Source organism: Nyctereutes procyonoides, unplaced genomic scaffold, assembly GCF_905146905.1.
Source record: "Nyctereutes procyonoides isolate TBG_1078 unplaced genomic scaffold, NYPRO_anot_genome, whole genome shotgun sequence".
Taxonomy (NCBI): domain Eukaryota; kingdom Metazoa; phylum Chordata; class Mammalia; order Carnivora; family Canidae; genus Nyctereutes; species Nyctereutes procyonoides.
In genome coordinates, this window is record NW_026575155.1 from 8,362,934 (window position 1) to 8,387,305 (window position 24,372).

Consider the following 24,372-nt stretch of genomic DNA (forward strand, 5'->3'; position numbering starts at 1 on the left):
GGACTTTTGAGTGAAACCATTCATTTCCTTTCCAATCAGAGCATTTCTGTTTATCTGCACAGAAATGCGAGGCAGCAGAAAGGCTGTCTATTAACTCACTGATTGTAATTTGTCCAGGAAGGCTTCTGTTGCTGCACTTGGACAGCAAGCAGATCCAAAATGGTTGGCAATGTCTCTGTTCTGCTGGAAGAAACCCACGACGAGCAGGAGAAAGGCTGACTCACCCTGTTCCTTTATGTAAAGGGAGGGGAACTGTTGTTCTGGACAACAGTTGTAGCTCCTCGCTTCTGGACATTTGGTGTGAACTTAGGGGTGTGTGTGCTGTCTCCTTATATAAAGTGAGAGGATGGAGGAGTGAGAAGAGATTTGGCAGAGGGAGGGGAAGAGAAACAGAGGGAGATATTAGGGGTCCAGAGAAGGAAAGAAATATGTCATATAAGAAATATAAGTCATATAAGAAATATAGTGAGTAAACCAAAAAGAATTAAAATACATATCCATGTTAAAATTATAAATAAAGGCATGAACAAGCAGTAGAAATGGCTTATTTAATCGTTCTTCTCTTGGACCAATGCTCCCAGATACATCCAGTTACATTATTGGCTTAAGGGTCTCCTTGATTAAAGGACCACCTTAATTTACCTGAAGGCAATGAATGCAATTTTTCGGGGGGGGGGGGTGCTGGTGGTGGTGGTAAGCATTAAGTGTGACGTGAGGCCTATCTCCAAAACAGCTAACGTTTGCTTTAGTTTTTTCTGGAACTATTAAGTACTACCTATGCTGGTGAGGGTTTGTGAAACTGAATGGCCAAACCAGTAGGTCTACAACAAAGTGACACGCCCTCCTCATAGACATGCCATTCAGAGTGGAGATTCACTGTGAAGTATTATCTGATCCCCTTCTAGGGCATTAGGCTGGTTTTGAGTTGGAGTATCTTCAGGTACCAGAAATGAACTGAAAAATAGAAAATTTTTTTCCTTCATTTTTCCCCAACATTTTGTCAGGTCAGATATGGCAACATGTGCTGAAAAGAACACTTAAGTTCGATTTGGGGTCAAGGGGCTAAAGGTCCTTTTCAGAAATAAAAAAAAATTTAAATTTGCTGACATTTAAGGGTAATTTTGCTGCAAAAATGTAACACAGAATAAAGCGTCAAGTTGAATCGTGGAGAAAGAATCATGTCTAAAATGGAAATGAATATACGGAGTTTCTCCAGGATTTGTTTTAGCTCTTTTCTAGATAAGAATGACCTGACAACACAAACTGCTTTACTCTTTCTTACCAAAGTGCTACTGCATCTGTGTAAAACAATTAATCAATATATATATATATATAAGAAAACTCAAAAACAAGTTGTTTTTAAATAAGACCAGCTGTTTTGCTGCCTGCAGCCAAAGATCTTTCTAATTTGAATCCTTAAATTTATAAAATAAAAATCAAACACTGTTCTGAAGTCCTGCTTTCAAATACTCTTCAGAGTTGACCTGAAATAATTTCAACTAATTTAAGAGGTACATTAAATAACAACCAGATCATTTTGAGCACGCATATGTCAAAATCAGCAGTTAGTATTTACGAGTTGTACAACTGCATTCTGACCAAATTCTCCAATAAAAATAGTGCCATAAAATTTACAGTGACATTGGATACTTCTGAATTGTAGCCATGGGCAGCAGTGACATGAATCTTTCCTGTCATGCTGATGCACGGATAAAAGTGCACATACCCCATTAGGTAGGGTCTCAGCCCGGTGAGAGCAACGCAAAGATGGGTGGTGAACGAGCAGCATGGGATGGGGTCCGGCACAGGTGGGACAGTGCTTTCCCAGGTGACTCCATGAGGCACACAGAGGAAAACTATCCTGTTCGGGTCTGCTTCTGGGCCCACCCTACGAAAATTCAGCTGGAGACCTTCAGGCATCAAAGGCATCCAGTCTAGTTTCTTCCACTCCCAGCCTTGGGGGACAGCCACAAGTTTTGTTCTGCATCCATGAACAGGTACTGTATCAAATAGGAGTATTTTCTTGGAGCTAAAAAATCTGAACTCTGGATTCAGACGATCTCCTTACTACTCCAGGAGGGGGCAGTTAAGGAACCCATAAATCCATTCATTTGGTTTCCATGTGGATTCTGCTCTTCCACATAGCTTACTTTGGATTCATTCATAACAAAGCATGTCTGAAATTATCAAGAGCCCGTGGAGGGAGCAAACCCCTAGGCAGAAAATAAATCCTCTCCAGAGGTGCAATCATTGGCATCTTCCTGAACCTCCTTGGAACCAGACTTGACCTTCTCTGTTTAAAGGGAGGGAGTCAGATAGGAGACCCTTGGTTGAGCTTGGCAAAAAATTCCATACTTCAGATCCTTCAAGTGACCCTCAGTATCTAAAAAGCGTATTAAAAACATTGCTGCATTAGCTACCAACTCGTTTGATCAACATGAAAGGGAGTTTAATGTAAACAATATTTAGATAACCAAGTCATCACATTGCCCACCCCCTTTTTTTCCCCAGCCTTCTTCAATGTGATACATTGAACTTTGGCTACTACGAAAAAAAAAAAAAACAAAAAATGTAGTACTTGATATTTTTCTTCTTAATATAAGTACATTTAAATAATAAAAAAGTATCAACACACATAAGTAAGTGTCTAAACATCAAGATACATAAATATCTAGGGATTCCTTGTGGGAATACAGTAGTTGAAAATGACCCAAAGCTGTAGCTGTTTCTCAAAAAAAAAAAGAAAAAAGACAAAAAAAAAAAAAGAAAAACAACAAAACAACCACACGAAAGTCCAAAAGAAAAAGTTAAATAAAGCTTACAGAAAAAGGAATCATATTTCTTTCAATTGTCAAAGCAAGAAGGAAGCAAGCTCAAATATATATATATATATACACACACATATATATGTATATATGTATATATCACCCCAAATGCAAATACGCATTTTGCAATTTATAAGGTGCTGGAAAAGAAAATTAAAAAATATGAAATTAGAAACCAAACAGGAGGAGTTGCATTTCCCCGCCCCCACCCCACCCCACCCCAAATTCCACTCTTTGGAATAAACAACTTGGTTAAAAAGTGAAGTCAAGGGTATAAAATCTTTCTTTTATTCACAGCATCGCTAAATCAGAAGCATTCACAGTTTCCCTCTGGGAATCTTCCTGTTTTGCCTTAGGACGCGTCCGCGCGCTGGCGAAGCGGGCAGCCAGCCTCAGGTTGGGTCAGGTTCGGAGAAGGTGAGTCGGGGGGGGGCCCCCCCGGGGGCGCGGGGGGCGCAGGTGGGCCCCCCGGGGGCGCGGGGGGCGCAGGTGGGCCCCCCCGGGGGCGCGGGGGGCGCAGGTGGGCCGGGGGCGGGGCGAGACCCCGGAGCGCAGTCCCCGCCGGCCGAGCCCGTGGCGCCCGCCGGGGCTCCGGGGCTCCGGGGCTCCGGGGCTCCGGGGCTCCGGGGCTCCGGGGCTCCGGGGCTCCGGGGCTCCGGGGCTCCGGGGCTCCGGGGCTCCGGGGCTCCGGGGCTGGGCCCTCAGTAGGGCCGCCACACCGCCTCCTCGAGGCGCGCGGCGGGCGCCATGTTGGTGGGCGAGTTGCTGTGGCTGCCCTCGGCCTCCACCACGTCGCTCTGGTTCGGGAGGCTGGGGTTGAGCAGCGCCGAGCCCGTGGACGCGTTGGTGCAGGGCGGCAGGATGCGCGGCGGCGAGCGCTCGCCGCCCACCATGGAGAACTGGTAGGAGCCCGCCGAGGCGCCGTAGTACAGGTGGTAGGACGGCGAGCTGGCCTGGAACGGGCCGCCCTGCGCCTGCGACGAGCCGGGGTAGGGCGGCGGCAGGTACGTGTGGTAGCGCGTGGCCGAGCTCATGGCCGACATGCCGATGCCGATGCCCGACGTGACGGGCGTCGGGGAGTAGGTGAAGGCGCCGGGGTAGTGCATGCGAGGGTCTGAGATGGAGGGCAGCGCGGGGAACTGGCGCGGGTCGCCGAAGGCCGTCAGGTCGGGCGCTGCTGCAGGGGTGGGGGGTGGAGGGGGGAACAGGTGAGAAAAGAGCGTGAGGCGGGAGCGAGGGAGGCCACGCCCCTCCCGCACGTGGCCCCGCACGTGGCCCCGCCCACGGCCCCGCCCACGGGCGGGTTACCCAGAATGCCGCTGGCCCGGCCCGGCCCGGAAGGGAGGCCGCCTACCCAGCATGCTAGGGGGCACCGAGGGGCTGTGAGGGGCTGCAGTGAGGGCGCTGCGGCTGCGGGGCGCGCGGTCGTGTGAGGCGGTGTAGGCCGCAGGGCATTACAGGGTTCTAGAATGTGAAGCACTGCGCCGTGACACACAATAGATCCGTGGATACGACACGGTAAGGTCGGGGCGATGACGGGGTTGGCACACCCCGCTTCGGTCGCCGCCGAGCTGAGAATGAGTTCCTTTAATACGTGGTTGAAAAAAGTGAAAAGAAGAGTATTTCCTGACCTAGACAGACCGCGAGAGGCCGCTCTGAGTCTGGGGAACAAAGGGCTGTGGAAAGGTTGGTGGGTGAGGGGGTGAGGTAACTGGGTGACGGGCGCTGAAGGAGGGCACGTGATGGGGTGAGCCCCGGGTGTCCTCCTCCATGTTGGCAAGGTGAATTTTTTTTTTTTTTTTAAAGATTTTATTTATTCATGAGCGACACAGGCAGAGGGAGAAGCAGGCCCCATGCAGGGAGCCCGACGTGGGACTCGACCCCGGGTCTCCAGGATCACGCCCTGGGCCGAAGGCAGGCGCTAAACCGCTGAACCACCCGGGCTGCCCAAGGTAAAGTGAATTTACATAAAATGTCAAAAGTAATTTTCCTGACGTGGAAAAGGTGAGATTCTACTTATCAGTGGCTGTTGGTGAAGTTTCGTTGGAATGAGCCTCACTCGTGTGAGGTGCCAGGGTCGCTGGTCTGGAGCCACCACCGCAGTGGGGGGTGGGGGGGAGTAGTCCTGACACAGGGCGACCACAGGCCGACCCTATAGGACCCGGAAAGGCTGAGGGATTTAGTGCCTGGCCCTGCACGGGAAAGTGTTTGCCAGCCGCCTATTAATGTGCCAATATGGATAGAAATGTAAACTGTGATATTAATATAGTCATACCGTGTAAATCATAAAATTATATATTAATGTAATGGATGCATCAGTAGATTAATACTAATAGAATATATCACATGTAACATGATACTGTGTTATAGTGTTTTTTTTTTAAAGATTTTATTTACTCACGAGGGACAGAGAAAGCAAGAGAGAGAGAGAGAGAGACAGGCAGAGGGAGAAGCAGGCTTTATGCAGGGAGCCCGATGCAGGACTCGATCCCGGGACTCTGGGATCATGCCCTGGGCTGAAGGCAGGTGTTAAACCGCTGAGCCGCCCAGGGATCCCCTGTGTTATAGTGTTAATGTATAAAACACCATAGTACATTATACATAGTATTTAGGTTGAATCATAGGAAACTGCTGTTTCTGTAGGTCTCAGATAATTAAGAATTGGCAATTTCTGGGGACGCCTGGGTGGCTCGGTGGTTGAGTGTCTGCCTTTAGCTCAGGGCATGACCCCGGGGGTCCTGGGATCGAGTCCCACATTGCATTCCCCACAGGGAGCCTGCTTCTCCCTCTGCCTGTGTCTCTGCCTCTCTGTGTCTGATGTGAATAAATAAATAAAATCTTAAAAAAACGAAAAAAAAATGAGTGGGAAATATCAGAAAGGAAGACAGAACATGAAAGACTTCTAACTCTGGGAAACAAACTAGGGGTGGTGGAAGGGGAGGAGGGCCGGGGGTGGGGGTGACTGGGTGACGGGCACTGAGGGGGGCACTTGACGGGATGAGCACTGGGTGTAATTCTATATGTTGGCAAATTGAAAACCAATAAAAAATTTATAAAAAAAACAAAAAAAACCTGGCAATTTCTTATGATTCCACCTAATGCATGCTGTAGTAGTGACCATGTGAATGTCAATGACTATCAACACCACTCTTCCTCCCCCACGTGTACCTTTAGACTGCTTCCACATTTTTAGAAAAATATAGCCCCAGTTTCACCTGGTATTCTCTCACACGTGGTTCACTCATTTGTTAACACAAATGGCCTCAGGGCTTTGATTTATCTACTCCATTTTTGCACATGTTGAAGTTGCATCAGGAATGGCAGAGCTTTATCTAGAAAACTTATTTTGTTAGGATTGTGCATTTATGGTTTCCAAAACTGGCTTTGGCCTTCATTGCATCCTTCTGCATTTTTCTTAACCATAGGCTGCCCTTGGGAACCACTAGCGGGTTTGGGTACCTAGGAAGTGCTCCCTGTGTCTTGTAGATTGGTTTCTCAGCAGTGACACTATTGACATTTTGGGCCAGATAGTAATTTGTTGGAACAGTGGGAGGCTGTCCTGTGCGTTGTAGGTTGTTTGGCAACATCTTTGGCCCCTGCCCACCAAATGTCAGTAGTGCCCCCACACCCCACATTGTGACAGCTAACAATATCTCCAGACACTGCCAAATGTTCTGGGGGTAGGGAGGGGGGGGCCCAATCCCCCTGTGCCCCACTAAGAACCACCACTGTAGATGTAGAATGTTGTCCCAGGGGAGGGGGGGAGTAACTGTTCCTCAGAATTATTCATTAAATGACTGGGCCAGGACCATAGTCTTTACAACAGCAAACCCCAAAGACAGCAGAGGCAAGAATTAAATGTCTTAAAATTTGTAAGCTCTCAAATCAACATACAAAATAACTCCCAAGCTCAGGATGGCATGTGGTCTGTGTCCTTTTGTGTTCAGGCCCATAGAGAAGCTTGACAGAGCCAAGAGTTTGCTCTGAAAGGAAAGCTACCAGGGTGGATTAATCTGTTTTTGGAAGGCATCCGGGGTTGATCAACTTCCTCATATTTCAAGCCTATTATTCCAGCAGGGAGAGCTAGTGTTCTCATTCTCTTGCTGCCTGTCTCTCTCTCTCTCTCTCTCTCTCTCTCTCTCTCTCTCTCTCTCTCTCTCTCTCTCTCTCTTCCTCTCTCTTCCTCCCCCCTCGCTCTTCTTCCCTTTCCTGTCTCCAAACTCTTCTATAAATTTGGGGTGAATGTGATGAGGAGGTATATACTCCTCATCAGAGAGGTAATTAAAGTTTATAGAAACAACCAAAGTCTGCAGCCAATCTCTCTGCTAATGAGGAAACCAGGAGTCTGACTTTCAAACAAACATTCCTGTTAATCGTTTCAAAGCCAGGCAGACATGTGGGCAGGGAAAACGTTGTAAACTGACAGTGGTTCTAGGGCTGCCCTTCCACGGCCACGCTCTAGCTCGTCCTCAAGCCAGGCCGCACCTCATTCCACACGGTGTGTCCCTGCCCCCTTACTGGGGCGGTCTGTGAGCAAGCTCTTTGTCACTTGTTTTTGCTAACACAGAGAGCTGTGACAGGAAGCTTGACTCCATTTTTCCAGCTAGATTTCTATAGTCAAGGGAAAAGCCGAGGTAGGAGGACGAGCATTAGGCAAATACAATCAATTTGTTGGCATCTGATGCAATACTCTGCACACAAATTAATGACTCCGCCCATGATTCCTCTTGCTTCACTTGCCCTGAGACAAAAAGGTGAATCCACTGGAAAATGAATGAAAGGTCACCCTGTTTCATGGTGATGTCTGGACATGCTCTCCAGTCTGTTCCAGCTACTACGTGGTAATGTGGTGATGGCACCAAGTTACCGTAATCCCGAGCGAGTCCGCGGCTGGTCACGGACATAAGTAATGGAATGATGTTATGGTCTCAGCTGTCAGGGGAGAATAGTTCTTTCACTTGTGGGCAGGATATCTGAAAGATCTCCAATACTGCTCGTGATGCTCCTATCTTCGTGGTACCAGTGTCAGTCGACGCAAGACCGTCCGTTTGGTCAAAATAGTTTTCCTACACATTTTGATAATAAAAGGGCTTCAGCCCTCTAGATATGTTCCGATTCAAATGATCTATTCACATATATTTGTTTCCATTTTTATGTCCAGTCTGACATTTCCTACCAAGCCCCACTGTCATGCACCATTCACCCCACCTGCTGTCTATAGCCTATTTGTCCCTTTGGCTGGGCCCGGGGCCCCCTTACTCAATAGCGTGTGGGGATGGAGACCCCCGATGTTCACAGGGAGCTTTTAAAGGGTAGGAAATCTAGGGATTAGGAGGTTCAGGTATTTTAGTTGGAAATGTTTCCCCACTGATGGGGCTAAATATTTGCCATGACAGCTCAAGTGTTCGTTCTGCAGCTTGACATGGATGAAAGCTGTCCTACCTCAGCCCCTCCCACTGGCCCCCAAAGGATTAAACAGCCTGAGCAGATAATGGCTGCCTTAAAAGGATCTTTTGCATGACTCAGATTAATGCATGCTGTCTGTCGCCCAGGTTGGCAGCTAAACATTAATTTTTTTTAAAAGAAAAAAAATAAAGGAAAGCCTCCAGATGACATGTCTTTTCAGACAAGGTGTGGAGACTGTCTGCAAAGGAAAGAGAGAAAGAGACAGAGTGCAAGTCCCCCGTGCAGAAGGAAGTCCAGGTGGGGCTGGGGGCTGGGGTGTGGGCCAGAACACAGAGCTCTGGGGCGGGATTAAAAGGAAAAGCAGACGCAGAGCAGTGTCAGGTTCTCAAAGCTGGCAGCCCGGCAGCCACTTCTCTTTTATGTGTCGCAACCCCCTACTGCCCCCAGGCATATGACAACGCTTCTCAGGCCCGCACTCCGGGCTTGATTTCTCAGAGGGAGATCTGCCAAGTGGAAGAGCAGTCTCCCATGCCTTTCTCTGCCACTGGGGAAAGCTCATCTGGAATTCTCTCTGGCCCTCCCTCCAAGACCAGGGAGGATCATTTTTGGGTGCTGAAATGGGACGTGACTTTTGTGTACTTTACACCCTCAATGCCACAAAATGTCCTTCCTTACTCCTTGGGTAATTAAGGTCCTGGTTGTTCAGAAGTGTAACAGAACATGGGAGACTTGGGAGTGCACGTGACTGATTCCTTAAAAAAAAAAAAAAAGAGTTGCCCTCACATCTGAACACTGGTCAGTTGGAGCAGCTGCCCCCCTAGAGCTCTGGAAAGTATAAGGTGCGTATCTTGGGTGCTGACCAAATTAAAAGTCTTACGTAATAAATTCCAAAGGACCCACAGTAGGCACATAACCAAGGAAAGCAGTAATTGTTTTAGAGGCAGTGAGCAAAGCAGTGCCACGGAGAAGAATCAATAAAAGTTGACAAGTGCCTTTGGAATCAATTTGGTCTGAGGAAACAGAATTTCTGAAACAACACACTGGACAGACGTCATAATCCTTATGCAACTTCCTCAACTCTGCAGCCCAGCAGGTGCCCTGGAAATGTTGGCATTAATACAAAAAGTGGGCAACTCAGTTGTCTTTCCCATTTTACTGTACGGTACCTAAGAATACTCAAAGGTGGTGGTTCTCGACTGGGGGCAGGTTTGGCCCTCTGGATATTTGGCAATGTCTGGAGACATTTTTTGGTTGTCTTGATGTGGAGGAGGGGGCCTCTTGCCACATCTAGAGGCCAGAGATGCTGCTGAATACCCCACAGTGCACAGGACAGCCCCCCAAAACAAAGAATTCTCTGGCCCCAGATGCCAGTGGTGCTGCTGGTGAGAAGCTCCGGGAAGAGGCCAAAGCATTGAGTGAAATCTCAAGTAATCACAACTATTTGGAAAACACCACATTATACAACATTTAGAATGGCAGACTTGACACCTCTGCCCTTTTGCCTGCCCCCTAATCTACTATAATCTGATCTCAAGAGCTGAAAAGCAAAAACAACCACCCTCCTCCCCACACATAACGAGTGTGTGTCTGCAGGCTTCATAATGCTGCAGTTCTCTGAAGTATTTTCACAATTTGGTCCAGCTCCAATTTCAAAGCTCCAAACAGGGAGTTTCTCCTTTTGCTTTCAACAAAGAAAATTTTCTCTAACTCCAATTCCCTGCCCACGAACATAGGTGAGTGCCAAGCCCAAAGGTCTCATAGGTTAAATGACTAATATTTAATGAGCTCGTATTAACAACAATTATGCTAACCACGACACCCGAGCTTTCCATTCTGTTCCTCTAATCTGGTATGAACAGCTCTTAGTTCGAAAAATGTCTCTTTTTGGGGTGTAGCCGCTTCCCATTCCATAGGTACGCCAGGGTTTTGTTCACATGACCTGTGAACACTCGCCACCATCAGATGGGACAGCCCCATCTGAGTTAGAAGCTGATTACTTTGGCCTACTGCGTTATAAACACTCCAGCTGTTGCCTTTGTCTGCCACATGTGAGCAGCCCCCAGATGCCCAAAGAATCCACGTCTGTCTTCACATTCATAATCCCTGTCTCTAGGTGTCAGGAAAAATCAGTGAATGGGCACGGGCCTTAGACAGCCTTGTCTTTAAACCGGTTTTTACCCCCCAAAATGACCAACCCTTTTACGCATCTCCAGTCTCTCGAACCTTCCACTCTAGCTTGACTTCAAAGGGTGGGTTCAAGCAGCTTACTTGTGAGTCGACTGGAAAGCTCTGCAGAGAGGGTTGTCATGCCGCTGGCCCGTCCAGGTGAGATGGGTGTTGCTGGGTGTACGGAAGGGGAGGCGATTGATCCCAGGTACTGGTAGGATTGATCATAGGACCATGGTGGGGATGGCTGGATCTGCCTTGTGTCTGCAGAGAATCAGACAGGTCAGTCATATGTAGAGTGGGGTGGGATTTAAGAAAAAAAAAAAAAAAGTCTTTTAATTAAAAGCTGATCCTCTTTGTTTAAATATATTATACGTGCCTGTGGCCTGTTGACCAGTGTTTAGTAAGTCCAAGTATTTGCTTTTGTTTGATGATTTCCATCCCCTTCTCCACAGAGATACTGAAATATAGTCTATGTGGGATTCTTGAATATTTTCCTCTCATAACTGTTCCTTCCAAAGATCTGATTTAATCATGCTAATAGTGATGGGGTGAAGTTGAATATGCTCTCCAGGTAGAAGTGTTAACGTTACCTATTGAACTATAGCACGTATCAACTACCCAGACAGTTTCAGCTTTACCAAGAGACAATTCTCATCCTCAGAAACATTTTATAAACTCAGGTGGATCATCTATCCATCTGTACTCAGTAAGCAAGAAAGAACACAGAGTTTTGGTTTTGTTTGTTTGTTTGTTTTGGTACCTTTGGCAAAAATACCCCAAGGGCTTTTAAATATCATCTATTTAGGTGAATCCCCTCCCAAGGAATTTAGAAAAGAAGATCCGACTAAGAGGCTGGTGATGAGGTCTGAGGACTAGTTCACAAGCACAGCAGTAGAGAGCTGGCTCTACCAACCCAGACCGACAGGTGTCCCGCACCTTTTCAAGACCTCACGTCTGCAACGTTTAAAGGGCAGAATGTTGAGCAAGTATTTTATAGATGGCCATTAAATGAGGACTGGGAGAGAGAAGAGACAAAACTCTGACTTCAGAAGATTTAGGTAAAAAGGATTTTGTGAATTTGACTCCAGCATTCATAGGAGTCTTTGTTTTCAAAAGCATCACACTGCAGATGAAAAGGAGAAGAAGAAACCAAACAAACCCTCTGATCCTAGGCAATATGTGTAAGAAAAGTTAAATGGAACACAGTCTCACCACAAGATAGCCTTCCATTTCTTTAGGGCTAAACACTGATTTTTCTCTTTGGGTCCCACCTTCTCTGTGGACTACTAAGGTGACAGCGAACTACGCTGGCTCCCAGAGTTCTTCACAGCCAGGGCTGCATGGAGCTGGGGGTGAATCTAGAAAGAGCAATGTTCCTCAGGAAAATACAGGATGCAGGCTGTGTATGTGCCAGGACATAAAGAAGTGAATTATTCTTGTTATAAAATATTCAGTTCTAGTTCCTCCAGGGGCTTTTCATTTCCAGCAGTTCAGGTTTGCTGTTTCTATCTGTTTGAAGCCGTCAGAGTGAATGGATAACCGAATTGGGTTTGATGATCCAGGTCTTCCTTCCCTCTTTTTCTGCCTGCCCCTCCCCACTTTCCCTCATATGGATCGATTTCTTTCTTTTCTCTTCTTTAAAATAACTCAGTTTTTAAGTTGGAAAAATCTGGACAAATATTTTAACTTAGAATCTCTGAAATCTAATATTAAAGAAAGGTCCTTGTTCCATTCTATATTTTGGAGAATTTGAACAGAAGGCAAAGCATAAGAGAGCTGGTCTATTCTAAACTCAGTGGAAATGAATGATCAACTGCAGTCAAAGATCCTGCGCAGCCTCACCAGTGATAATGTTTCCAATAATCGAAAGCTAGGAGCAATAGCTGATTGTTCAATATTCCCATATTACTACAAGTATTTTGCTCCAAGTGAAAAATAAACTACAGCTCAGATATTTTTGTAAGACATGCATATATCCTAGATAACACATTTGCTAGGTGAATATATAGTAGTCAAATATTTTAATCATTTAAGAAGCAAACAAAAGAGGTTTTATAATTGTCATAAAGCTCTCTGGGGTGTGAATTGCGGTTCAGTAATTCATGGCTCACTGTGTAGACAGCCCAGCACCCCTAACCCTGTGTCTAAAACCACAGTAAGCATAAAGTATTATGCCATGATTCATGCTCTGTCATGTTTTACTGTAGTGAAAAAGTTGTGCTAGGCTTTTCTAAACTCATAATTAAACCATGCAAACGTTGCATAATGTTTCACAGCCTTTTAAAAATATGCTTTGGTAAAATGATCTTTATGATTAAAGTCCAAGTTCTGTGATTGTTTTTTTTTTTTAACACAGGGTTTTATATTCAACATTCTTGCTTCACATCACAACTTAGCTTTCCAGTGTTAGGGGAGGGATAGCACTAAAAACCCCAAAGACCCCTGTGTGATCAGTTTTCATTCATGTGACCGTAGTTGAGCTGCCTTTGGATTCATTGCCAGTGGTGGGCCAGAAGGTGGTGATGGCGAGCTTCTCATGTCTGGTTTTTGGGTGTTTTCTAATTCTGCATGTATTATTGATAAAAAAAACCAAAGCACAAAATAAAACAAAAAACTGGGGCCAATGATATGGTGTATGCTGAGTTTACTGTTCAGTTACCATTCTTGCTCTGATGGGGCCAACGCGAACACATGAAGGCAGCTATGGAAATGGCAGTGCTGTGGGCCACCCCAAGCGCTGGACTGAGAGGCAGAAGTGGCCTCTATGCTTGTCTTTGCGGTGAGCCTGGACCACTTGTTTATACATCCTCATTCTCATCTCTGAAAAGACATGATCTCCAAGCCCCTTCCAACAGTAACAGTGCAGGATTCTAATTCGAATCGGTTCTATACAGTGTTTCTTGGCTTAACTTGTATGCTAATCAGATTTAAGAAAGCCTCAGTTGGAAGTATGGGGTGAAGAATGGTCCTTGTAACAATAAGTATACCGATTTCTGGGAAGAAGAAGTAGGTAAGGATAAGACGGGAGTTATCCAGAAAAGAAGCCATAGGCTGAGAATGAGAAGAGAACCACTGTCTGTCATTCTCCAGAGAGGAGGGCTACTTGTTCTTGATGGAAGTGCCTCTGGTAAGTCAGTCCATCAAACAGAACAAAAGTTTATTGAAATTTTAGTATGTGCCAACTTAGCTAGGAATAGCCTTATGAATAAGACCAATGTAGTCCCTGCCCCATTGGAGCTTCTAGTCTGATATCAGTGAAGATCCTGGGAGTAGATGATGCTTGGAAAAGTTTCTTCCTATTGCACTGATCATCATGCTGAGGGTTCCTACATTTATTCATTTATTCACATTAATAACTTCATCCATTCATTCATAGGCTCACGAAGTTATTCACATCCTCCTTCATTCCTGTTGCCAAATAGCATTTTTGCTTTACTAGGGTCACTGTTTTGGGGACTCAGTAGTGAATGGATTATAGTCTTTGCCTTTAGGGTACAGCGAGTGGGGGACCCGTATTCAGGTGAACTGATGGATTATCTGCCTAACCTGGACTTGCAGACAGTTGTTCCCACATTAGAGATAATCCTAATGGCATTTATTATACTTCTGTTCTGCCTCTGCAAGGAGCAAACTTAGGGAAAGCACTTCATTCTGAACTCTTCCTTTACCCTGAGTAAGTCACTTATTTTCTCTGATTCATAGTTTTCCTACTTCAAATGGTAGTAGTGAAGAGTAAGTGAGATAAGCTATACGTAAAGCAAGTAATACAGTTTTTGCCCATAATAAATGCTCAATAAGTCTGACTAATTTTTATGATTATATTATTAAGAAGAAAAATAAATCCATGCCAAGGGATTTATCTGATATTTATTGGTAAGGCCACACACACCTGCTCCAGGGTGAGGCTCAGGTAATACCACGCTGTTCACTGATAAAGGGTTTGACGGCTGTTCTTCAGCATTGGAGGGGAACTGGGCTCAGGAGATTAAGTGGTAAAGGGCAAGAAAACTGGAGATTCCAGGTAAGGATAGAGGAGGCAAGGATCCAGTCTCAACCAGTTCACATTTCTATTAAGAAAAGGACTGGATCAGAAAATTTAAATTTGAGCCTTTCTGTGTCCTGTTTTTTTTTCAGGGTACATAATGTTTTTTTTTTGTTTGTTTGTTTTGTTTTTGTTTTTTTGCGTGTGGGTTTTTTTTTTTTTGTGTGGGTTTTTTTAAAGATTTTATTTATTCATGAGAGAGACAGAGAGAGGCAGACACAGGCAGAGGGAGAAGCAGGCTCCATGTAGGGAGCCTGATGTGGGACTCGATCCTGGGTCTCCAGGATCACGCCCTGAGCTGAAGGCAGGCGCTAAACCGTTGAGCCACCCAGGGATCCCCATAATGTTTTGATGCAGCCACTTTACTGAAGTCATTTTGTGATGGATTATTTTCAGCATTCTGATCATCCAAAAAATAGGTAAAACAGAGATCCCTCTCCCTTCCATTTGAAACAAGGTCCGAGAAGGGGGAAGTTGGGGATAAGGTGGAGCGGAGGCTAGTGGTGAACTTAGAGGGATCCATGGCATACATCACTAAAAGAGAAAGTAGAATGCCTTCACTTTTTGATGCAGCATTATCAAAAAGTCTCCAGAGTGAAAAATGGCCCTGCCATTTGCAGCTCTGAAATGCAAAAAGCTTGGGGGTCACCACTCTCATCTTTACAAGAAAAAAGCTGAGCAAACTGATAATCCATGACTCTTCTTAGATCTATTAGAGAATTGAGACTGTAGGCAAACTGCCATCCTGAAGTCTTGAGAGGCAGGTAAATACAGAAAATCACATGGAGGTCTATGTACCAGGAGCAGAAGCTGCTGGAGCCATAAACTGGTCAGAACACTTAACCAGTAATTTTGATAAACTGTTGGAGACTGAGTTTAGACTACTGTGAGAATAAGAAACGTCTAGGGGGCCGCAGTCTTGTGGGTGTGTACAGGGATTGGGGTGGGGACATTTTCATGAGATTGGCATCAGGAACTCCTCCAAGTTTTCATGGGATCCAGTATAATAATAGTGGGTTATGGCTGAAAGAGACTATTTAGGGAAGAGTTCTTAGGGAAGTCCAAAGACAACAAGAGAGACAAAAACAAGGGCATTAGAGGAATTTGAAGCCTCTGGTGTCTACAGCTATAGTAAACATGAAACACAGCCCAACTCCTAGCTAGATGAACATAAAATATCACACTGAAGGCCTATTTCTTTTCATTCCCATCATCTGATACATACTATCCAGCTTTATTTTTTTTAAGATTTATTTATCTATTTGCGAGATAGAGATATTGGGAGCATGAGAGCAGGGGGAGGGACTGAGAGGGAGGGAGAGCGAGAATCCTTAAGCAGACTCAGTGCTCAGCATGGAGCCCAACTTGGGGCCCAATCCCTGAGATCTTGAACTGAGTCAAAACCACGAACTGGATGCTTAACTAACTGAACTACCCAGGTACCCCTCAGGTCCAGCTTTCAAATTGGAAATGAAAAGGCATTCCAAACAGTAAGGAAAGCAGTCTGAAGAGATACAACCAACAGCAGAACCAGACTCAGATATGACATATATTTTGGAGTTACCAGACAGGGAATTTAATTATGATTAATATGTTAAGGGCTTAATGGAAAAAGGAGACAGCATGCATGAACAGATGGGTGATGTAAGTAGGGAGATGGAAACTCTCAGAAACAAAAGGAAATTCTAGAGATGAAAAACACTATAACAGAAATGAGAAATGCCTTCGATGGGCTCAACAACAGACTGGATATGGCTGAGGAAAGAATCAATGAGCTTTAATAGAACTTCCCAAACTAAAAGGTAAAGAGAAGAAAGAGAAAACAAAGCAAACAAAAAGCAAAACCCAAAACATAACATCGATGAACTCTGGGACAATTTCAAAAGGTATTAACATATACATAGTAGAAATATCAGAATGAAAAAAAAAGAAAACAGAGTAGAAGAAATATTTGAAGTATCAATGGCCAATAATTTTCCAAAATTAATGACAAACACCAAACCGCAGATCCAAGAAGCTCAGAGAACACCAAGGAAGGTAAATACAAATAATCTACAGAAACACCTTATCTAGGGAGCAAGAAGGATAAGAATTACTTCCAACTTCTCTTCACAAACCATACAAGCAAAAAGAGTTTCATAAATATCTTGAAAGTTTAAAGAAAAAAAGCCACCAGCTTATAAATCTATATTCTACAAAATTATACCTCAACAATGGAGAAATAAAGACATAATCTGACAAACAAAAACTGAAGTAATTTATCCAGTAGAGCTGACATGCAAGAAATGTTAAAAGGAGTTCTTCAAGGGAAAGGAAAATATAAGACAGGAAATTAAATTGACACAAAGAAAGGAGGAGCTTTAGAGAAAGAATAAGAAGAGGCAAAATAAAGTCTTATTTTTTCCTACTCTTAGTTGATCCAAAATATAACTATGTTTAAAAAGATAATAGAGGGAATAATGTATTGGGTGAACACAGCGTATGGGTAAATGAGATGAATGGGAGTAATGACAGAATGGGAAGGAAGAAGTGGTGTAGTCTTAATGGTGACTTAGATTCATTATACATATATTTTGCAAACTCTAGGGAAAACACTAAAAACACTTTTTAAAAAGGTATAATTTATAGTCTAAGAGAAGAGATAAAACAGAATCATATAAAATGCTCCATTAAACTGGAGAAAAGAGGAGAAAAAAGAACAAGTAAGCAAATATAAAACAGTTACAAACATGGTAGCTATGAATGCAACCATACCAATAATCACTTTAAGTATGAATGTTCTAAAAGCACCCATTAAAAGACAGGGATTGTCAGAGGGAATTAATCTCCAGGTCCATCTGTATGTTGTCTACAGGGAACCTACTTGAAATATAAAGACTTCAGGTGAAAGTAAAGAGATGCAGAATGACCATGCTAACACTAACCAAAAGAAAGGCAGAGTAGCTATATCAATTTAATACGAAACTGGGATGCCTGGGGGGCTCAGTGGTTGAGCATCTGCCTTTGGCTCAGGGTGTGATCCCGGGGTCCTGGGATCGAGTCCCTCGTTAGGCTCCCCTAAAGGAGCCTGCTTCTCCCTCTGCCTATGCCTGTCTCTCTGTGTCTCTCATGAATAAATAAATAAAATCTTAAAAAAAACTAATACAAAACAATTCAGAAGGAAAAATTTCAGAGATCAAGAGGGGAAGTACATGATGATGAGAGTTCTCTTAAGAAGATGTAACAATCCTTAACATGTATGCACTTAACAACATGCCAAAAAACATGTGGCAAAAACTAACTTAGAACTACAAGAAGAAATAGAAAAATACACTTAGTTGAAGGCGTCAAGCCCTTCTTTCAGTAATTGACACATCAAGCAGGCTGAAAATTAGGGTGTTTTGACCTACACAGTACTACCAACAAACTTGATGTAATTAACATTTATAGAAGATTCTATTTAACAACAGCAGAATACACTTTCTTCTCAGGCTCACAAGGAACATCCATCCAGACAGTACACATTCTGGGTCATTAAATACCTCTTAACAAATTGGAAAGACCAGAAATCATATAAAGTATATTCTCAGACCATATGGATCAATAGAAATTAAAAACAAAACAAAAACCAAACAAACAGAAAGTTACCTAGAACAAATATTTGGAGCATCAACAACACACCTCTAAGTAACCCATGGGTCAGATAAGAAGTCTCAAGGGAAATTAAAAGGCATTTTGAGCTAAGTGAAAATCCAACTTACCACAAGTTCTGGAACGTAGCAAAAGCAGTGCTTAGAGGAAAATGTATAGCATTGAATGCATATATTAGAAAAGAAGAACGATCCAGAATCAAGAGTCAAAGCTTCTAGCTTAGGAAAGTGGAAGAAAAAGAGCAAAATGAACCAAAAGCAAGCAGAAGAAAGGAAATAATAAATAGTAAAGTAGAAATCAACGAAATAGAAAGTAACAGAGAAGGTGTCGCACGAGAAAGTGACAAAGTAAATCAACAAAACCAAAAGCTGTTCTTTGAAAAGTTTAAAACATCCTCCTTTGGCGTCAGGCCCCAGCCAGGCCACCCAGGAGAGCCTGGCCAGAGACCCCTCTACCTCTGGCCATCTGCCTCTCTGGGGTCTTTAACGCCCACCCCCAAACCTGGATTCCCAGCAGCACCACCTGAGCTGAGGCATCCGCTCCCGGGCCGGGACCAGGAGGAGGCTGGCGGCTCCGTGGCGTGGCTGTTATAGTTAGAAGGCCCTTTCTTTGGCTATTCAGCTGATATCTTTAAAAGATGCGACCTTTTGGTAACCTTTTGGAGCCATTTAAAAACAGAGACCAGACAGTTATGTATGTCACGGGGCCCCAGCGTCTATTTTTAAAAGAGCCAAACCTGCTTGGTGAACATATAAACCCTCGGGGCCATCCTGGGTTTTTTCCCCAGAGGATTTTTTTTCCCCCTCTTTCTGTTTGGAAGACGGCAGGGTAGTTCCCAGGGTGCCCTTCAGATTCACCTCAGTCCTGGGTAGCTGGTATAATGCCCTCTTGGATGCCTCCAAACGCACAACAGGATATGACTCAGGGCTCAGAGATGTGAGTCAGTTTCCAGGGTGATGTGTCAGGGCGGGCCCGGTGGTGGCTTGCATCTCCCTGTCTGGGACCCTTGGGAGGGGGGATCTGGGATCCCCTGCACACCAGAGGCTGCTCCCCTCCCCACCCCAGGCTCTGCTGCTACCGTCAGAGCCCCGTGCTGTTGGCCTTTGCGGCCCCAGGCGCTGGGTCCTTCCCAGCTGGGACGGAGGCGTTCCCCGGGAAGTCGCAGTGTCCTTCGGTGCCATTTCCTCCGACCTCCAGGGCAGGGAGTCCGAAGGCAACAGGGCCCAAGAGGGAGGGCAAGCAGCCACCTAGGAGCGTGCCCAGGTAGCAGACGCAGGACGAGCTATCAGTGAAACCCCATGATGATGTGAGTCAGCTCCTACCAGCTTTGGATCCTGGAAAAAGCGAGGTTGTGAAATAGCTCTGGTATTTGCCAACCGTTGTCTCTGCCGGCTACAGACCTCTTGGTTAGTCATGTACGGCTAAGACGAATTCATTGTTCCAGCAATTACTCCGGAGGGAAGCATCCAGCACCAAGCCCGGGCAGAGACCCGCCTGGGGATGCTGCGTTTTCAAGGCCTTCAGGGTTTTGAGGGGTCTTGTCGGGATGGCAGGGCCAGGGAAGTGGGGGCTGCCTGCGGGAGGGAAGAAGGGGGCCGCGTGGCCATGTCTCCACCACGCAGTCCGGGTCCCCCATCTGGAGCCTGGCCCGGGGAGGCCCCGTAGCTTTGTGCTCAGGGCGCTGGGAATGCAGAAGGCCGGTGGCTCACCACAGCCCTCTTCCCCTCCAAACCTGTTTCCTCATCTCTAGAAATGGGGGCACCCAGCCTCACCTGCCTCACAGGTGTGAGAGTTAATTAATGTTTGTGGAGCAGCTTTGAGAGCCACAGATGAAAGGCGCTCTATAAACGCAAAGTGCCGGGCCTCATTAGAGCTGCCAGACACTTCCCAGGGGAAACAGTTCAACTCTTGCCATGAGGCCTCTCCCCTCAGCCCCATCCGTCTGAGGCGCGTCTGGAAAAAGGTTCTGGACTCTGGACAGTTGTCTCTGACGAAGGGCTTGGGGGTAAGTCACTGGCTTCTAGAAAAGCCGGGCGTGTGGATGCACACCTCCTGTTCTCTGCGGGCCTGGGTCGCCCAGGCAGAGGGAGAGGAGCCTTCGATTCCCATGGGCTGGAGGGAATCATGGTTTTGAGGGAACAGAAGGCACCTCCTGGCCTTCCTCTGCCCTCCCTTGTTGCCCTGTGCTGCGTTGAACAAACATCCACTGCAGACTCCTTTTCCGGAAGGATCTTTCTGCGCTCGCACTCTGGCCTCTGCCCTGAGCACGCTCTCCTGCGCTGATGCTGCAGGTGGGCCGGCGCAGCTGCCGTCAGGCCAGCCCACTGGCCGTGTTCAAACGGTTCCATGGCTGCCCTCTTCGTTTCCTTCCGTCCTTCCATTCTCCCCCAACGAAAACCTCAAAACGCGGAGGGCGAGGATGGCTCTCTGTTCCCATCCCCTCATTCCCTAGCCCCTTTGCCCTCTTTGCAGCTCCTGGAGAGGGAAGAGCAGGAAACACGGCGTCAACAGCTGGGAGGTGTCGGGCAGCCTCTGGCTTGGGATCAGGCTCCTGACGCAGAACGAGGACCCTCACTGGCAGGAAACAAATGACAGGCCCCTCAAAGAGGGAAGCTACAAGCCAAGCAGGGGAGGCACGGCATCACCTGGGACTGCCCATGGCTAAAGAAGTGGAATCTTCCCATGGAACATTCCAGGGGGGTAGCACGTGTCATAAAGAGGACCATGCAGGTTTGCAGGTTTGAGCATCACTGGCCCATGGCACAGGGCAGGGGACTGTCAGAGCCAAGCCACGGTCCAGACTGTGGCTGGGAGGCACAGTGGTGATGGGGGTGGGGGTGCCCATAGGACTTCCCAGAGGGGCATCAGTGATCTAAGTGGATTCAGTAAGCACCGTCCCTCGGGCAGCTCCTATTAAGTAACGTGGCCGAGCTTTCCTAGGCTCCTTGTAATGCCCCCAGGGTGGCCTAGCTTTGGGGCCTCAAGGGCGGCGGGACGACTGACCCCTACCCTGTGAGCTGTCAGTATTGGGGGATACGCTCTTGGGCCCAGCTCAGAACGGGGCCCGGCACACAACGTCATGTTATTTTGCGCAGCCTGGCTTCCTCTGAGGCCACTCCATCCAGCTCTGGAGCGCCCAGCCCTCTGCGTCAGCGTGCCACCCTCTGGCCAACACCTGGCCTCAGACAGGTCCCTGGTGGGAGACAGAGAGGTCGCGCGGGGCAGAGGTACCAGGAGGCCACCCTCCCCACCAGCCCGACCGTGGCTCTCCTGCTGTGCTTTCTCCCAGCTGCCACCCGAGATTTTGTGGTTTTATCAAGTCACAACTGTTTGAACAGTGGCTGAAGCCCTTCAAGCAGCCTCTGTGTCCCCGGCTCCCATGTGGCCCGGGCTCTAACGCATCCTTTCTGGATTTTTCAGCCAGACCCTCTGGTTTGAAGCAGCAAACTCCGAAGCACGGCATTCTAATAAAATCGGGAGCCATCCGAATGGGGAAGCAAGAACACAGCACAATACGCTATCTAGAGAGCACTGCAGGGAACCCGGAAGGGCGCTTAACTAGCCTTGGGTTTGTGTTACCCCCAAACATTTCCAGGATTTGGAAACCACGGCCTGGGCCTGTCCCTCAGCGAGTCACAAGGGCCTGAGCAAGAGCATAGTTTGGGAGTTTGAGAGATTAAGAGACAGGCCCTGACCCACCCTTCACTGATTATGTGCTGGGGCAATGACTTAATCCCTTGGAGACTCAGTTTCCCCATCTGTGAGGTGCACAATGCCCCCGAGCCCTTCCCCAGGGGTAATGTGGTCTCAAAGTGAGCATGTGTGAGGTTCCAGCAGGTTAGCTAGGGGAAACAGCAGCCCTCCCTCCCCTCGAGCACCAGCCTCCCTCAGGGGGAGCACCACAGCCACTCTGCTGAGGTGGCTGCGTGGCGGCCACATGCCACATCTCACCCGGCGGGCCACACCACAGAACTCCAGAAGCTGAGCTTTGCAAATTGAGAATGCACTGTCCTTCACCTTCCCAGGCAGGACGCCCACCTAGTGGCAGCAGCGCCTCCTCTAAGAGCTTGCATCCCGTGCTCCCAGCTCCAAGGGGAGTGGGGTGAGTGTGCCAAGCTGGAGCGCCTGGCCTCCTTCCATAAACCCCTGGCCCGGTGCGCGCTTCAGCATTCCCCTGTTCCCCCCACGCTCACTGCCGGCTGTGCTGTCCCGCCGTGCCTTTTCTTCCTCTACCTGCACCCTCTTCTTGTTTTCCTTTCCCCCTTGGTGGGGGCCCGGCTCCGGGAATTCCCAGCAGCAGGAGCCAGGAAGCCAGCACCCCAGGAGAACTGCCCCTTCAGCACCTCCTCTAAGCATCCTGCCTTTGGCTGGGCCCAAAAACTCGGTGTGCGCCTGGAGGGAGCAGCAGGCCTGGTGTGGTTCCCAGCCTTCCCTTCACCTCCACTGCTCAGATCTTCCATAATAGTATGCGGCAAGACAATGAACTTCTTCCTCTTAAAGGGCACTGCCAGTTCAGTTGGCCTGGAAATGATGGCAGGCCAAGGATACCTATTTCTTTTCATATAAGAGGGGCCTCACCCCCCCACCCCCCCGGAGACACCTAGGATTCACGGATGTACTGTCTTCCTCCGAGACACAGCAGGACGGGCCACGGTGGGCTCAGCAGCATCCTTCGTTCCTGAAACTCAACATGCCACCGACCCACCAGCTCTGGCTTCTTTTTCACAGACACCTTTTTGGAGGAGTAGCGTTCACTCTACTTCTTAAGCTCAAGGCTTCTCCATTCATCAAAAGTCTCCAAGAAATGGCTCTCTTAGCGCTTCTCTTTATGCTCCAACAACTGCAAAAGCACTAGGATATCTGCCATCAGAGCAAGACGGTGAAGAAAGGCCAACAGTCTCCTCATTTGGTGGCAGGTTCCCATGTGAGTTCTGAGTTCTTTAGAATAACTGGGTTTCTTTGGCTTGTGAGCGAGGGGGAGTCACTCTCATCTTCTCCTGCAGGAGCGGGCAACCCCCTTTTGTCTGATTCCTCCCCGGCCTCCTTCTCCCCCACCTTCACGCGAGCTCTGCTCAAGAGGAGCTAGTTCACTTAAGTCTGCAGCCGGTTTGCACACCCCAAAGGACTGACCTTGGTGTGAACTAATTGGGACTGCCATAGATTAATAACACAGGTTGCTGAGGTGCACTTTTGCTGCATAAAGGAGAGCTTTGAAGATAAGAGCCGTGTGTGCTTTCACAAGCTCATCCCTGGTGCTCTGAACAAAGGACATAAACTAATAAAGTCAGATTCATCTAGGGGCAATCTACACTCGCAGAGGAATATCACCCCAAACTGATTCAGAAAGGCAAATGGAAATCTGCCGGAATTCTTTTAAACTCCAACACAGATCTCGATTTAAAAAATGACACACACACACAAAAACTCTTGGTAATAAGCAGACCTCTGATGATCTAAAGATCCACAGCTTCATTTATTGACTTAGAGAAAGTAAATGGCATTTCAAATACAACCTTCATACTTTAATAGATGAGGTCACCCTGAGAAAGATGATACCGAGCCCAGCGGTGGGAAACCTCCCTCCAGAGAACTGCTTTGATTTACAAGGTCAAGGAAGGCTTTCTCCGAGAAGCAATAGGTTTTCAGTGACTTGGACTAACATGGAAGAATTAAAATAATATAATGATGATGATGATGATGATGATGATAATAATAAAAATAAAAGTAGTGTTTGAGATAGCAGACTAGGAAACTCTTGCTCAACAAAAGGGATGACCTCTGGACAACAGAAGTGAAGTGACTACCAAGTAGAGATGCCCGAGCAACTCTGCTTTGTTGCAGGCATTGAGCTCCTGTGTGGACGAGGAGATCCTTGTGCCTTTCCCAGACTGCTCTCAACAGGGGCTGTTTCTTCACCAGGGGACATTGGACAATGTCTGGAGGTATTTTTGGTTGTCACCATTAGGGTGAGGAGTGCTACTGGCATCTAGAGGGTGGAGGCCAGGGGTGCTGCTAAATATCTTACAACGCACAGAATGGCCCCCCATGGTGGAGAATGATCTGGCCCCGAATGTCAGTGGTGCCTTAGAAAGATCCAGCCCAGGCTAGGCACGCCCCGCCCCGTCCCGCCCAGGCACAGAACAGATGCAACTCAGGGGTGCGAGGAGATAAGGGGTGTGCTGGGAACCTTCTGGAGCCCTGGTGGGCACCAGGGTCGCTGGAGGCCATTGTCTGCCCACGTGGCACCAGCTGTCACACTGTGCCCAGAGAGCACTCCGTCCCCAAGCCAGGATTTCGGAT

The 24,372-nt window shown here is 47.0% G+C and overlaps 1 protein-coding gene across 2 annotated transcripts in view; it reads right to left on the minus strand.

Annotated features, from left to right (window-relative positions):
- Positions 1–3,479: 3,479 nt before the first annotated feature.
- RUNX1 (RUNX family transcription factor 1) overlaps positions 3,480–24,372 on the minus strand; it is a 249,654-nt gene continuing 228,761 nt past the window's right edge. For both annotated transcript variants that reach the window (XM_055313394.1, XM_055313393.1), the window contains 2 exons: positions 10,500–10,661; positions 3,480–4,002 (listed from right to left, as the gene is read on the minus strand). In XM_055313394.1, the coding sequence (XP_055169369.1) occupies positions 3,527–4,002; positions 10,500–10,661 (638 nt within the window). In that variant the 3' untranslated portion in view covers positions 3,480–3,526. The remainder of the gene's footprint in view (positions 4,003–10,499; positions 10,662–24,372) is intronic.